Raw genomic sequence first — 15,077 nt, forward strand, 5'->3', positions numbered from 1 at the left:
TAAATTTCTTAACATAATGTGTTAGTAATAGTTTCCCGGGGTGATGGTTCACATACACACAAATTTATCCATTCATTTTCTTAATGATGTATTCTGATTAGTCAGTCTTTTGAAAGAGGGGGTGAAATCTTTCCAAGAAATGAGTTGCTTCTGACAAGTGTGTGTTTGTGGTTATTATTTCCTTTGATAATGGAGACTGCTCTGCAAAACCAGTTTACACTAACACTTACATTATATTACAAAAGCATTTAAACCACCACTTTAGTGTAATAGTTAGTATCTTAATTGTTAGCATGTCCAACTAGGACTTAGAATCATAGAATCATAGAATCATAGAAACATAGAGTTGGAAGAGACCACAAGGGCCATCGAGTCCAACCCCCTGCCAAGCAGGAAACACCATCAGAGCACTCCTGACATATGGTTGTCAAGCCTCTGCTTAAAGACCTCCAAAGAAGGAGACTCCACCACACTCCTTGGCAGCAAATTCCACTGTCGAACAGCTCTCACTGTCAGGAAGTTCCTCCTAATGTTTAGGTGGAATCTTTTTTCTTGTAGTTTGGAACCATTGCTCCGTGTCTGCTTCTCTGGAGCAGCAGAAAACAACCTTTCTCCCTCCTCTATGTGACATCCTTTTATATATTTGAACATGGCTATCATATCACCCCTTAACCTCCTCTTCTCCAGGCTAAACATGCCCAGCTCCCTTAGCCGTTCCTCATAAGGCATCGTTTCCAGGCCTTTGACCATTTTGGTTGCCCTCCTCTGGACACGTTCCAGTTTGTCAGTGTCCTTCTTGAACTGTGGTGCCCAGAACTGGACACAGTACTCCAGGTGAGGTCTGACCAGAGCAGAATACAGTGGCACTATTACTTCCCTTGATCTAGATGCAATACTCCTATTGATGCAGCCCAGAATTGCATTGGCTTTTTTAGCTGCCGCGTCACACTGTTGGCTCATGTCAAGTTTGTGGTCAACCAAGACTCCTAGATCCTTTTCACATGTACTGCTCTCAAGCCAGGTGTCACCCATCTTGTATTTGTGCCTCTCATTTTTTTTGCCCAAGTGCAATACTTTACATTTCTCCCTGTTAAAATTCATCTTGTTTCTTTTGGCCCAGTTCTCTAATCTGTCAAGGTCGTTTAGACAACCTGGGTTCAAATCTGTACTCAGTAATGAAGCTCTTGCTGTGTTTTTCTCTGAGGATCAAGAGTGTGAGAACATGTAAGCCACCCCAAGCATCTTGGAGGAAAATAAATATATAATCAATAAATAAATGCACTTCAGGATAAAGTATATGTTCCATGCCTTCAGTTTTCAGCACCTCTGCTGATGTTTGAGAATGTTTGAGAATGTAAAATTGGGGGGATTTCATTATTTTTCATTATAGGATTTACGTATAGTTCCCTTCCAATATAATTTTTTGCGCTCATATTTCCATCATATACAAAGAAAATATCACTGATGACATTTTCAGACATTAAAATTACTCCTTTTATATTAGGTCTTTCAGTCATCATTGTATATCACTTCATTTTCTTTTATTTAAGAAATTTATACCCCACTTTTCACCATATGTCTCAAAGCAACTATTAGACTACCTTCAAATTTCATCAGTTAAAGAAAGTGTAGAGCTATAAATGCAGACCCTAAACTTGCCTATGCTGCCATTCTGTGACACACACCAACTGTCATGTATAAACACACGAGCTGGTCCATTGACACATAGAGTTAACAAATAATTTGTTGGCTCCTGTCTGTCTCCAGAGACAATGGAATGAGATTCCAGGGGTGAAGTCACACCACTATGTTAGCAGCACCTAAGTGACCTTCCATGGTGCACAACCCTGGGCAGTGTGTATGGAGGTCCTGGACTGCTCAGATGACAAGATCCCCATATTGGTCTCACTGATGTGGTCCATACCAAAGCAGAGCAATACATTCGGCACCAGCTTGGCTTCAGAAGTTGTCAAAAGGAGGCATACAAGGCACCATCCAACCTGTTTAGTGACTCCACTCTGGATTTCTGTAGGGTTTACTCCTTAGACTTTTCTTCTCCTGAATATATCCCACAAGAGACAGCAGAGATTTGGGATCAGAGATTCCTTCTTCTAGTTGGGCTACCTTCCCCGGTTGAAAGACTCTTTTGCCCCACACTTCCCTCTGCAGCATGCACAATAACAGTACTTTTGACCATTGGACCCACTGTTGGTTTCATCTACTCAGTCCACCATAGCCTGTCTTCGCATGCAGGAAAAGTCCCAGACTCACTGAGGGTTTGAGACCCATCAGCTACCTTCAGCCAGTCAGTCGAACCCATTCCTGAGGTGTGGCCACTGTTGCATGGTGACAGCTTCTAGGAGCTACAGGTGAGAGGTGAGTGCAGGGCTGGGGCCAAAGGTGAACAGTCTACCCCAGAAGGAGCATGATGTGTCCCCACTCGATGTATTACCCTTCCCCTAACACCCCAACACACACCCCACCAATCACTGGTATGTTAATTATACTTTAAAATGAGCAGGCTACATGAGCTACAAGTGCTTTAACCATTGTTTATAATATTGTCTTTAATGCTGCAACTTGCTCTGTGACCTTAGCATGAAGGGTAGGTAATAAATTAATAATAGTAATGATGGCCACTATATATCTACTTTATCCAAGAAATCACTCAAATGTTTGACCATTTTTGCTTATTTTGAGAAATAGCTATAGAGATATAGGAATAGATATGTGCTATTTTCCAAATATTCTTACATTTTTGATAATGAAACCTTTGCTTTGAATTCATTTTGTTTCTCAATTCCATTTGATTCCTGAATTGAATCTGAATGTGAAAAAGATCTAAGGGTCTTAGTAGACCACAAGCTTAACATGGGTCAACACTGTGATGCAAAGGCAAAAAAAATATTAAGAAGGATATTGACAACCGGGAATGTGTGCAGAGGAGAATGTGTGCAACCAAGATGATCAAGGGTCTGGGAATCAAGCCTTATGAGGAATGGTTGAAGGAGTTGGGTATGTTTAGCCTGGAAGGAGACTGAGAGGAGCCATGATAGCCATTTTTGAATGTCTTAAGGGCTATCACATGGAAGATCAAGCAAGCTTGTTTTCTCCTGCTCTGGAGGGTAGGATCTGAAATAATGGCTTCTAGTTGCAAGAAAGGAGATTATGACTAAAAATGAGGAAGAGCTTTTTGACAGTAAGAACTGTTTGACAGTGGAACAGACGCCTTTGGTAGGTGGTGGACTCTCCTTCCTTAGAGGTTTGCAAGTAGAGGTTGGATGGTCACCTGTTATGTATGATTTAGTTGAGATTCCTGCATCACGGGGGGTTGGACTAGATGACTGTCAGGGTCCCTTCCAACTCTACAATTCTATGTTTCTATAAACTATTCTAAGATGTTTTAGTAGCTTTTACTTAATTCTACTGCAGTACAAACCAGGCTTTTACAAATCATTAAAATACATGGAACCATGAATTCTCAGTTTTGTACTCTTTTCCAGTATGTTTATATAGACCACCACCTTTTGTCTAAGCAAATAAGTGAATAATATTGATAAATTTTATTTTCATATTAAAGAATCTGGAAGCCCATTGTGGCCAAAGAGTTTGAATGAGGAAAATCCAGAATGAATGCAACTCCATCAGTTATAGCCCACACTGACTATTGTGACTGCAATCTTGATTGATGAACTTGCTTTACCCATCACTTTGAACCACTCAAAATTCTCCATTGATGAAAACTCAGCTCTGGACAGAACATCTGGCCTTGTTGCCTCAATGGTCATCCAGATTTGGGCAGAATAACTTCTCTAGCCATTCCATCCCTTCTCTTTTATCACCCTTCTCTTGCATCGCCTGCATTCTGCTATCCAGCAGCCAGTTATGCTCTGACACTTCTTGGATTACGGACTGTATTAGGAGTCACTTACAGTATTCCAAGCCATTCTGCCTTGTCTCAGATGACAGCTCCATTTTAAGTAGACACAAATCAATCAGATATGTGTCTACAGCTGCTGCCTCCTATCTCCCTTCCTCTTCCTGCTTTGCTATGTTTCCATGGGGACCAACTGACTGCAACCTGCTGTGGAGTTTCCATAATTGACTCATCAAAATACTCTCTATAATTTCAATTTATTAAAATCATTTTCCTATACCCAGCAATTATATTTCATTCCAAGCTAGTGTTTCAGAGTTTTCCCCAGATCAAGATTTCCAAAATTCTCTCAAAAAGATGACCATTCTAATCTATCAAAGGCTTTCTTAGCACCAAGCGACATCAAAATAGGAATTTTGCTTTGAAAGAATATTGGACCAGATTCAACTCACTGGCCCCACTAGCAGAAGCTCACAGAAGGATGTGGAGAAGAGGGGAGATTGTTTCCACTTAACAAGCAAAAATGCTTGTATTGACAGAACAATTATTTTAACATAATATTGGATTCCTCCCAATAATTCAAATGTTGTCAAATAGGCTACTTTAATAAATTGCATTTGACCAGACTCCATATAAGGATAAAGAAAGCTAGCAAGATTATATGTATTGAAGAATAATAAGATCTTACAAACCATATTCACATGTTACTCAGGCACTGAAAAGGAGCAGGGTCACACCACTGACCTCATTCCCAACACTGTGTACACCCTAGGTCGCACTCATTGGATGTCCACACATTGCACTGTCATGGCTCATGACTTAAGAGATCATGCATTGTGCAATAGACAACATCCCTCGGTTACGAGTAACTATAATAATTGAATGAATGTTTATGGCTTCTGGAGAAAAAAGTTTCTTCAACCAGATGTTTATATTTAAATAGATCTGCCCCAACAAATCTAGATTAAATTCTAGTTTCCAGGACATTGGCAAGTGCTGCATCTAAGTTGCTCATCTTGTCACCACTGAACTTACTGGATACATTTGAAGTAACAGGGGCTGAGTCCCCCCCCCCCCGAAACCACAATTCACAAGAGGCAAAGAATAATTATACTTGAATGGGATTACAAACTCATTCCTAGAAAAGCAGTAAGTACTAATAAAATACACAAGTTAAAATTACAGGTATTTAATTCTTCACTGACCAAATTCTCCAAATGCGGAATATGTTTAAAACAAAGCAACACATTTAAATAAAGAATATATATAAAAAAATACAGGTAAGTATTTCTAGAAAGGCAGATTAATTTACTTTTAATTATCTCAAAAGATAAACCAGTGCTTTGGTCATGGAAAAAATTAAGTTAGCCATAAACATTTTTGCAACACATATCACCTTCTCTCATATAAGCCTGCCTGAGCATTAAGATCTTCAATCAGAGGCCCTCCTTTAACAACAGTTCTGAACTGCCTTCTAAACTGAGGCAGGCCAAGAAAGGGACTTTTGTGTTGTGGCCCCATTCCTCTGGAACACCCTCTTCAGGAAATTTGTTTAGCACTGAATCCTATATCTCTCCAATGCCATGCAAATATCTTTTTAAATTTTAAATTTTTTGTCTATGCCTTCCAGCATGCTACAAAGCTGGTTTTAATCTGCTGGCTTTAATTGTTTTTCAGTATGCCATTTTGTGTGGGTTGCTGCTAGTTTTATTATTTTGTTGTTTTAGCTTTTTTAAACAGCTATAAGCTACCTCAGGGAGTTTTTAAATCTAATCGTAACATAGAAATGTTTTAAATAAAATAAAATAAAATACCAGAGACACTGATGCTTCAAACTCTTAGCCTCACTATCACAATAGCAATCATGCTCCGTAGTGTGAGGCTGATTTAATGGCTACAATTACATATGATAAAAGTTCCCAAATGTTCCTCAGAATGTATTACTCACCTGCGCTGATGAATCACCAAGTATTTGTTCCTGTTTCTCACTGCCTTGCAGAGGAGGAATGTTGGGGCTGAAAACCATGAGGTCACTTTTGATGCCAGCTTCACCACTCACACCCGCCAGGATATGGCTATGACGATTTGAATATGACCAGCTACCCACTTCACTGGCACATACGAGGGTGGCTGTGCCAGGGCCATATATCATAGCCTCCTTTGCTTGGGACTGGCATCGCAGGACAATGTATATTATGATTGCAAGCAGAAACAAGCTGGACACTGAGCAAATGGCAATGATTAGGTAGATGTTGGCACTGCCTGCAAGAGGCTTTGGGTTCCCTCCTGTTCTTGGAAGGTGAACATCAGTACGGGTGAGCTGGGTGCTTGCCACGAGTGTCACACTTAATGTAGCAGTGGCTGACAACATTGGATTCCCATGGTCCTTCACCAAGACCAGCAGATTCTGGCTGCTACCGCTAACTTCTCCCTCATCAAGGACACGTGTAGTGCTGATCTCTCCACTGTACTGCCCAACTCGCCAAGGACCACTAGTCCCCTCATGCATTTCATACCGTAGCCATGCATTATAGCCTGAGTCAGCATCCAGGGCTTGTATTTTCCCCACTATATGCCCAGCCATCACAGGGATCACTAGCAGAACTGGGTTTTCTTCTGCCATTCCAGACACTGCAGGTGCGTTGTCATTCTCATCGACCACAAAAACCTGAATAGTCACATTACTACATAAGGAGGGCAGCCCAGCATCCTTGGCCCTCACTTGGAACTCCAGCAGCTTCAGCTCCTCATAGTCCAAGGGTTGCAAGGCATAGACCTTCCCGCTCTCTGAATGAACTGAGATGTAGCTTGTCAGGGGCCAGAGCTTCTCATCGATCCAGTAGCTGACCAGCGCATTCTCAGCCACATCTGGATCTGAGGCAGACACAGTGAAGATGTGAGCACCAGGTGGGTTGTTCTCCTTCACAAAGACTGTGTAAGATGGTTGTGCAAAAGCGGGTGCATTGTCATTCACATCACCAATGGGCACCACCAGGCTGCTGGTGGCTGACAGCGATGGAGTCCCTTGGTCTTGAGCTGTTACAAGCAGCTTGTATTCGGCCACCTGCTCCCGATCCAGAGGCTCAGACACTACCAGAGAGTAGTAATTCTTGAAGGTGGACACCAACTTGAAGGGAAGTTCGGGGGGGTGCAGGAAGCAGCTTATTTGTCCATTGGCCCCAGAATCCTGATCTGAGACACTGATCAGGGCCACCACCATTCCAGGCAGGGAATCCTCTGGCACTGGCACCAGGAGAGATTTTAATGACATCTCAGGGGCATTGTCATTGACATCTAGCACTTCAACCACAACACTGCAATATCCCGTCATTGAATTGCTCCCTTTGTCACTAGCTTGTACCTGAATCTCATATTGGTGATTTTCCTCAAAGTCTAATTTTTCTTTTGTTCTTATTTCCCCATTAACAGAATCTAAGGCAAATATATTTTTTAATTTAACAGGCACATGATTCTGAAATGAGTATGTAATCTCCTTATTGATTCCCTCATCCATATCTGTGGCATTCAATTTGACCACTAATGTCCCACTTAGAACATCCTCTGCCATTTGGACTTTATAAACTGACTGATTAAAGGCAGGTGCATTGTCATTTTCATCAAGAACAGAAATCACCAGCTGTGCTGTGCCACTGAGCTCTGGCTTCCCCCCGTCGATGGCTGTGAGCAGCAAACGATGCTTAGCTCTCACCTCTCTGTCTAGAGAGGTTTTTAAAAGGAGTGCTAGTGATGGACTTTCATCGTGTTTCCTCTGAACATCTAGACTAAAGTATTCACTGGGGCTGAGTGTATAGGTGAGGTGAGAATTTGGACCAATATCTGCATCAGAAGCTCCCACCAGAGGGAAAAATGATCCAGGCATTCTCAGTTCTGAAATAAAGACATCTTGTTCTATTTGAGGAAATGTAGGAGCATTATCATTTATGTCTTTGATCTCCACCTCAATATGAAAGACCCTCAGAGGCTTATCCACAATCACCTCCAGGTGAATGGCACACAAAGGGCTCTTGCCACACAGCTCCTCCCTGTCTATTCGAGAGTTAACAAACAAAATCCCATTCTGAACATTTACCTCTAAATAGTCCCCTTGGCTTTGAGACTCCATCCGGAACATCCGAGGCACCAGCTCCTCCACCTCCAGTCCCAGATCCTGGGCAATGCGGCCCACAAAGGTGCCATGCTGGGATTCTTCAGACACAGAATAATGGAGCTGGCCGCTCCCTCTCTCCCAAGCCATGCAGATGAAAAACAGCTGCAGCAGCTGCCTTCTCACCAAGCAGCATCGGAGCAAAACAACCATAGCAATGGTAGGTCTTATTCCTGGTTTTAAAAATTAAATCCACTCTTTCGTGATGGCATTAAAGGCTGGGAATCAGTCAGCTGTTACGCTGTTGCATCCATTCTGTCCTCTGATGGTCTCTGTTCTTTCTGAATTGCTGGGAGGGGCTTTGATCTTTGTATCAAAAGAGCGTTTTGATTTTCAGTGGATAGCGACATCTTGTGACAAATCAGTATTAGTGGCATACAAATGTTCCTTCCTTCTTATTTTCCCTATTTTTCTGGCACTATAATAAAGTAGAATTCGTTTGCATTTTGCTGATATTGTATTGTAATATTTTTTCCTTGAAAACTTAGTGTCTTGTAACCACACCACAGTATTTTTTTAAAGAAATAAAGCCTAGGTAGAAAATACATGTTGACTTAATTGGCCAAAATTAAATCAAAATTGTTTGGCTCCCCTAGAGTTTTGTACTAGGTTACCCAAATTGTTAGAAGTGTTCTACTCATTTTAGAAACTCTTATTTTTTGTTTCTTGGCCATTTTTCCTTCACTATGTTTTCACAAGGGGCCAAAGGGGCCGTCCTCACTGGCAAGTTTATCTTGTCACCAGTCCACAGTCCTCCCATCACCCTATACAATGAAGGCCAGGCCACTGTCACAGTGCTGACAGCCTGAGTGCTGAGCAAAATCCCTCTGCAATGTCAAGAAAGAAAAAGGAAGGACAGAAAGTGTCACAAATGATGAGTCATGATTATTGGAAGTCACAAGATAACCTACCTACATATGCCCAAGTCAGTCTTGCACTGTTTCATTTGGGTCTATCTGATTATGCTTCCTTTATGCCGAGCTTTAGATTTTAAGTTCCTCAGAGCACAGACATCCTCTTTCACTCTCTAAAATACCATGGACACCGACGGTGCTATCTGAATAGTTAAGGGTGACGAATCATAAGTTTCAGTGCATACTTTATTCATGGAGCTCTAATTCAAACAGTGAAGTGGTTCGATCCAGAGAAATTAATTTCTCCCTCAATCTGTCAGCCTTTAAAGGCCTGAGGAGTTCTTTATTCTAAAGAATATTAAAAGGAATCTTTGTCAGAACAATGAGTTGTTGGGATTTTTCAGGAAAGCGGACATGCTGACAAACTGAATAGCATATCTGGAGTCTGAAGTTGAAGAGCTCTGTTTTCTCGGGTTCATTTTGTTTACTATGATTCTATGCAACCTGTCCTCCAAGTAGCTCAGAGCAGCACGTTTCCCTGCTCATTATTTGCACAACAACCCTGTGACGTAGAACAGGCTAAGGGATAGTGATGGCCCAATTGCTGTAATGGTTTTCAACAAGGACATTGGTTAAACAAATAGATGCAGAAATGTAGCCATTTGGTCATGTAATTCCAAACTGTTCTCATCATCTGGTTTTACTTTGTCATTACAAATAAAATTAAGATACATGATGCTAATCACACATTATAAAAAGACGTTTTCTCACTTGATCTGAGCCCAAATTATTCCTGTTTTCCCTGAAAGCCCACCATTACTGTAATTCCACCTTATTTTTAAGAATGGGTAACAAAAAAAGATGGTCTTGCAAAAACTACCTTTGCAAATATTTTCAGGATTACTTTCTCCTATCATACTGAAGCTCAGGTCGTAATACATATGGTTGTATCACCTCTATAATACAGATTAGGCTGAATGATAATGAGTGGGCCTAGTCTACCTTGTGCAATTTGTGGTTGAATGGACATCTGAAACCACTTCTGAGATTGTGGCTGCTATGTCATCATAATGATCCTACCCAATAGTATGTCCCGCCAAATAGTTTTTAATTTTAAAAAGTGTCGGTAATGACTAATTGTTAATGCAGGATATCCCTTGAAAACTTGACCAGAGTTCATAGAAACGTCAGGGATTTCCACAGTGATAGCGATTTGAAAGGAACCAATGCATTGAAACACAGGCATATCAGAGCTGCCTAGAGACTAGGGTACATCACAGGACACAGGCATCTAACCAAGCTTCCTACACCCTTTCCTGCAAAGCTACATCACAATTAAAGAGATTTAAGCCAAATAAATATATCCACATATCCAAAATACCTTCTCCTCAGGGAAAGCTTCAAACAGCTAAGGACGTCAACTAGACAGGTCCCTTCACTTCTCAAAGTAAGGGAAGAGTGAATTCCTCCTCCACACCTCCTACTGCGCTGTAATATTCTTACAAATATTGTAAGTATGAAATGAATTTTATACTTTTTTATACGTTTTATACTTTTATACATTTTTTGTAAGCAAAATTGTACCTGTCTTGAGCCTGGGTGGAAGGATAGGCAAGAAATTCGATTAAGAAAGAGAACAGATAAATATATAGAAGTGCACAGAGCAATCATGCCCAATTGTCTCTGTATATGGTATCCTATAGTATAATGCCATGCATTCAAACGAGAAAAGAATACAGGAGCATCAGTTACAAAGATTCTTAAGGCTTCCATGTGACTCACCTCTCCAGATAAATTTGGAACAAGCTCCTTTGCATTTCCTACTCCTGTGTTCACAGCAAAGACAGGAATATTGGGACTGAAAACCATGAGGTCATTCTTGATACCAGCTTCCCCAGCCACACATCCCAGGTTGCGACTATGACGTTGTGAGTATGACCAGCTACCCACTTCACTGGCGCACACTAGTGTGGCTGTGCCAGGACCATACCTGGAACTGTCCTCGAGCTGAGACTGGCATCGCAGAGCCACATACACAACGATGGCAAGCAGGAACAAGCTGGACACTGAGCAAATGGCAATGATCAGGTAAATGTTTGTAGTGTCCACCAGAGGCTTTAGGCTCCCTCCCATTCTGGAGAGGTGAGCATCAGCTTGAGCAGCCTGGGTGCTTGCCACCAGGGAAATACTCAGCGTAGCTGTGGTTGACTGTACAGGCTTGCCATGATCCTTCACCAGCACCAACAGAATCATGCTACTGCCTACCCCCTCTGTCTCATCCAGCGCATGTGTAGTGCTAATCTCACCACTGTACAGCCCCACACGCCAGGAGCTACTACTTCCTTCATGCAGCTCATAGTGCAACCAGGCATTGTAGCCCGAGTCAGCATCCAGGGCATGGATCTTGCCCACCATGTGTCCTGCAGTAACAGGAACTACCAGCAGGATGGGGGCCTCTGCTGCCTTGGAAACTTCAGGTGCATTATCATTCTCATCCACCACAAAGACTTGCACTGTCACATTGCCACACAGGGAGGGCAGCCCAGCATCCTTGGCCTTCACTTGGAACTCCAGCAGCTTCACCTCCTCATAGTCCAAGGGCTGCAAAGCATACAGCTTCCCACTTTCTGAGTGCACCGAGATGTAACTTGACAGGGGCCAGAGCTTGTCATCCAGCCAGTAGCTAACCAGGGCGTTTTCAGCCACATCTGAGTCTGAGGCAGACACCGTGAAGATGTGAGCACCTGGTGGGTTGTTCTCCTTCACAAAGACCGTGTAGGAGGGCTGAGGAAAAGCAGGTGCATTGTCATTCACATCACCGATGGGCACCACCAAGCTGCTGCTAGCTGACAATGATGGAGTCCCTTGGTCTTGGGCTGTCACCACCAGTCTGTATTCAGCCACCTCCTCGCGGTCCAGGGATTCAGCCAGCACCAGTGAGTAGTAATTCTTAAAGGTGGATATCAGCCTGAAGGGAAGTCCATGTGGCCACAGGGAGCAACTAACCTGAGCATTGATGCCTGCATCACTGTCCGATATACTCATCAGGGCCACCACTGTCCCCAGTGGGGAGTCCTCAGGCACTGGCACAGACATGGATGTCACAGACAGTTCTGGAGCATTGTCATTCACATCCAAAACCTGGATCAGAACTTTGCAGTGTCCAACCAAAGAGTAGGACCCTTGATCAGCAGCTTCCACTTGCAATTCAAATAAGTTAATATCTTCAAAGTCTATCTTTCCTTTGGTTTTGATTTCACCTGTGTTGGAATCTATGGAAAAAACCTGCCTTAAATGGGGAGGCATCATATTGCTAAACGAATACAGTATTTCTTTATTTGTTCCTTCATCCAAGTCATAAGCAGTCAAAGTAATGACTGATGTTCCCTCTGTGATGTTTTCCAGCAGATGCACCTCATACACAGACTGGTTAAACATTGGTACATTATCATTTACATCTAATACAGTTATCTTCAGCTGCACTGAACCAGTTAGCTCTGGTTGTCCCCCATCAGTGGCAGTAAGCAATAAATGATGTACAGAGATTTTTTCTCGATCCAGGGCATTGTATAGCACAAGTGCTAAAGATTTACTGAGATCTCCATGCTTTTCTTCACGTAGCTGAAAATGATCATTTGGACTAAGGATGTAGGTAAGCAGACCATTTGAACCAATATCAGCATCTGAAGCTCCCTCTAGTGGAAAATAGGAGCCCAGCAGCCTAGATTCCAAAATAAATAGTTGGTGTTCATTTACTGGGAAAATGGGGGCATTGTCATTTATGTCCCTGATCTCCACCTCTGCATGGAAGATCCTGAGAGGCTTGTCCACAATCATCTCTAGATGAATGATGCAAATGGGACTCTGAGCACACAGCTGCTCCCTGTCAATTCGGGAATTCACAAACAAAACACCATTCTGTACATTTACCTCAAAATAGTCCTCCTGTCCTTTGGAAACCATCCGGAACATCCGAGGCACCAGCTCCTCCACCTCCAGCCCCAGATCCTGGGCAATGCGGCCCACAAAGGTGCCATGCTGGGATTCCTCAGGAACGGAATAATGGAGCTGGCCGCTCCCCACCATCCAGGCTGTGTGAAGCACCATCAGCCGCAGCAGCTGCCTTCTCTCCGTCTCCATTGAGCTGTGGTTTCTTAGAATGATGGCCAGAATGTGAGGTTTCCTGATGCTATGAATTCATCCTTTGGTTAATGAAAATTGCTCTTGAAAAGGTGGAATCTGCTTTGTCTGTTATATTTTGATGGTATCTGGGGTTTTCCTCCGGATTCTTGCATCAAATGATTTGCTTTCCATCTGAGGGCAGGGCAGCAAATCCCCTTAGGTTTCCTGAAGAGATTTTGTAGGCAAGAGTGACACCATGTGTCTGAATTCGCAAGCACAGTGGTTTAGCAGGGTTTCCAAAATTGTTTTTCCAGGTTTACAGACTCTTCTGATATTTTAATTATTAAATAATTTTTAATCAACCTCATTATTTTGTTAATAGATTATACAGTGTTTATCTTCCCAGATTATTCACCAGGGCTAAATATGTAACACCAATTCCAGCATGACTGTACCCGCTACTAATTACCGGTAGTTTCCAGGCTCAATTCAAAATGCTGGTTTTGATCTATAAAGTCTTATGTGGCTCAGCACCCCAATACCTCAAGGACCATCAATCCCCACATGAACTGATCCAAACCCTGTGATCATCCTGATGCCCTTCTTCATGTGCCCACCCCCACAGGAGTTCTGAAGTGTAGCAACACAAGAACAGGCCTTTTCTGTGGTGGCTCCCCATTTATGAAATGTTCTCCCTAGGGATACTTGCCTGGTGCTCTATTTTTAGGTGCCAGGCAAAAACATTCCTTTTTATCTGGACTTTGGGCCCTTAATTTGTAGGGTTTCCAGTGCATGTGGCCCCTCTTAGTGTAAGACCTGTCTTTTATTGGTATAGATGTGTTGGTTAGTTGTTGTTTTTTATTGGCTGTGTTTGTTGTAATTGGTTTTGCTGTTTATATTTGTTTTTGCTTATAGTCACTTTTGTGAGGAAAATGACTGATGATGATGGCATAAAGCCAGTGTGGTGCAGTGGTTAGAGTGTCAGACCCAGGTTCAAATCCCCAGTCAGGCATCTTCCTCACTGGCTGGCCTTGGGCCAGTCACCAACTTTCAGCTCAACCAACTTCACAATGTTGTTGTGAGGATAATATGGAAAGGGGCAGAACAAGGTGTGCTACCTTGAACTCCTTGGTGGGATATTTTAGAAGGTTTTAAATTTTATTTGCAATTGCTTGCAATTCACATTTTCCACAGCCGCTGTGCACCTTCCATCACACTGTCCACTATCATCCCAAGGTCTTGTTCTTGGTCTGTAACTGCCAGGTTAGATGCCATAAGCATAAGTGCGGAGAAGGGGTTGCCTCAATGTGCATTGATTTCCACTTGCTTACATTGAACTGCATTTGGCTCTTTATTCTCATTCACCCAGTTAGAAGAAATACTTTCAGAGAAAAGTGAAATCCCTCCTTGTTTTAACCCTCTGATGAACAATTTGGTATCATTAGCAAACTGACGACCTCACTGTTCACACCTAATTCTAGATAACTTATGAACAAATTAAAAGCGCAGGTCCTGATTCCTGGACCAGCTCCATGAATTGGCTACTGGGGACACAGAGTCACGATGGTTCCTGACCTACCTATAGGGCTTAGTGCAGAGGAAAATGTTACGTATTACACACATTACAACACATATTACACCTGTGCTGAAAAGCCTGCACTGACTGTTAATTTGTCCGTAACTGCAGATAATATTGATAAAGGCAGTCTGTTCATCTGGCCCCCCAAACCAGGGTTGGGTAGGTTTCATTAAGAGGTGTAGTGGTTATGTCTCCAGTCAGATGGAATACACACCATGCCTTTAAAGCCACAAGTCCCAGCACCCTTAACAAACTACAGTTGCCAGGATGCTTTGAGGCTTTGAATATAAAGCTATGGTACGTACACAGACAGAATCTCAGGTCTACAGTTGGCCTCATCAACACTAGAGCATAATTTGGATTTGAAGCTGTTTGTGTTCTCATTAATTTAACTCCATCCACATGTTGTCCAAGCAAAGAACTGTGATCTCACACATTTTACCTTCTAAATTCAGATTTCCCCAATCCAGAGATAATTGA

General features: G+C 42.4%; 1 protein-coding gene across 5 annotated transcripts in view; it reads right to left on the bottom strand.

The window, feature by feature from the left end:
- The window catches only part of LOC309347809 (protocadherin alpha-C2-like), a 191,258-nt gene that overhangs the window by 149,637 nt on the left and 26,544 nt on the right, over positions 1-15,077 (bottom strand). Inside the window, exon 2 of one of the 5 annotated variants that reach the window (XM_081872647.1) lies at positions 10,679-11,902. The exons of the other annotated variants lie outside the window; for them this stretch is intronic. Coding sequence (XP_081728773.1) covers positions 10,679-11,902 — 1,224 coding nt within the window. The remainder of the gene's footprint in view (positions 1-10,678; positions 11,903-15,077) is intronic. 5 annotated transcript variants of the gene reach the window in all.

This window comes from Podarcis erhardii (genome assembly GCF_964252035.2).
Source record: "Podarcis erhardii genome assembly, chromosome: 8".
NCBI lineage: Eukaryota > Metazoa > Chordata > Lepidosauria > Squamata > Lacertidae > Podarcis > Podarcis erhardii.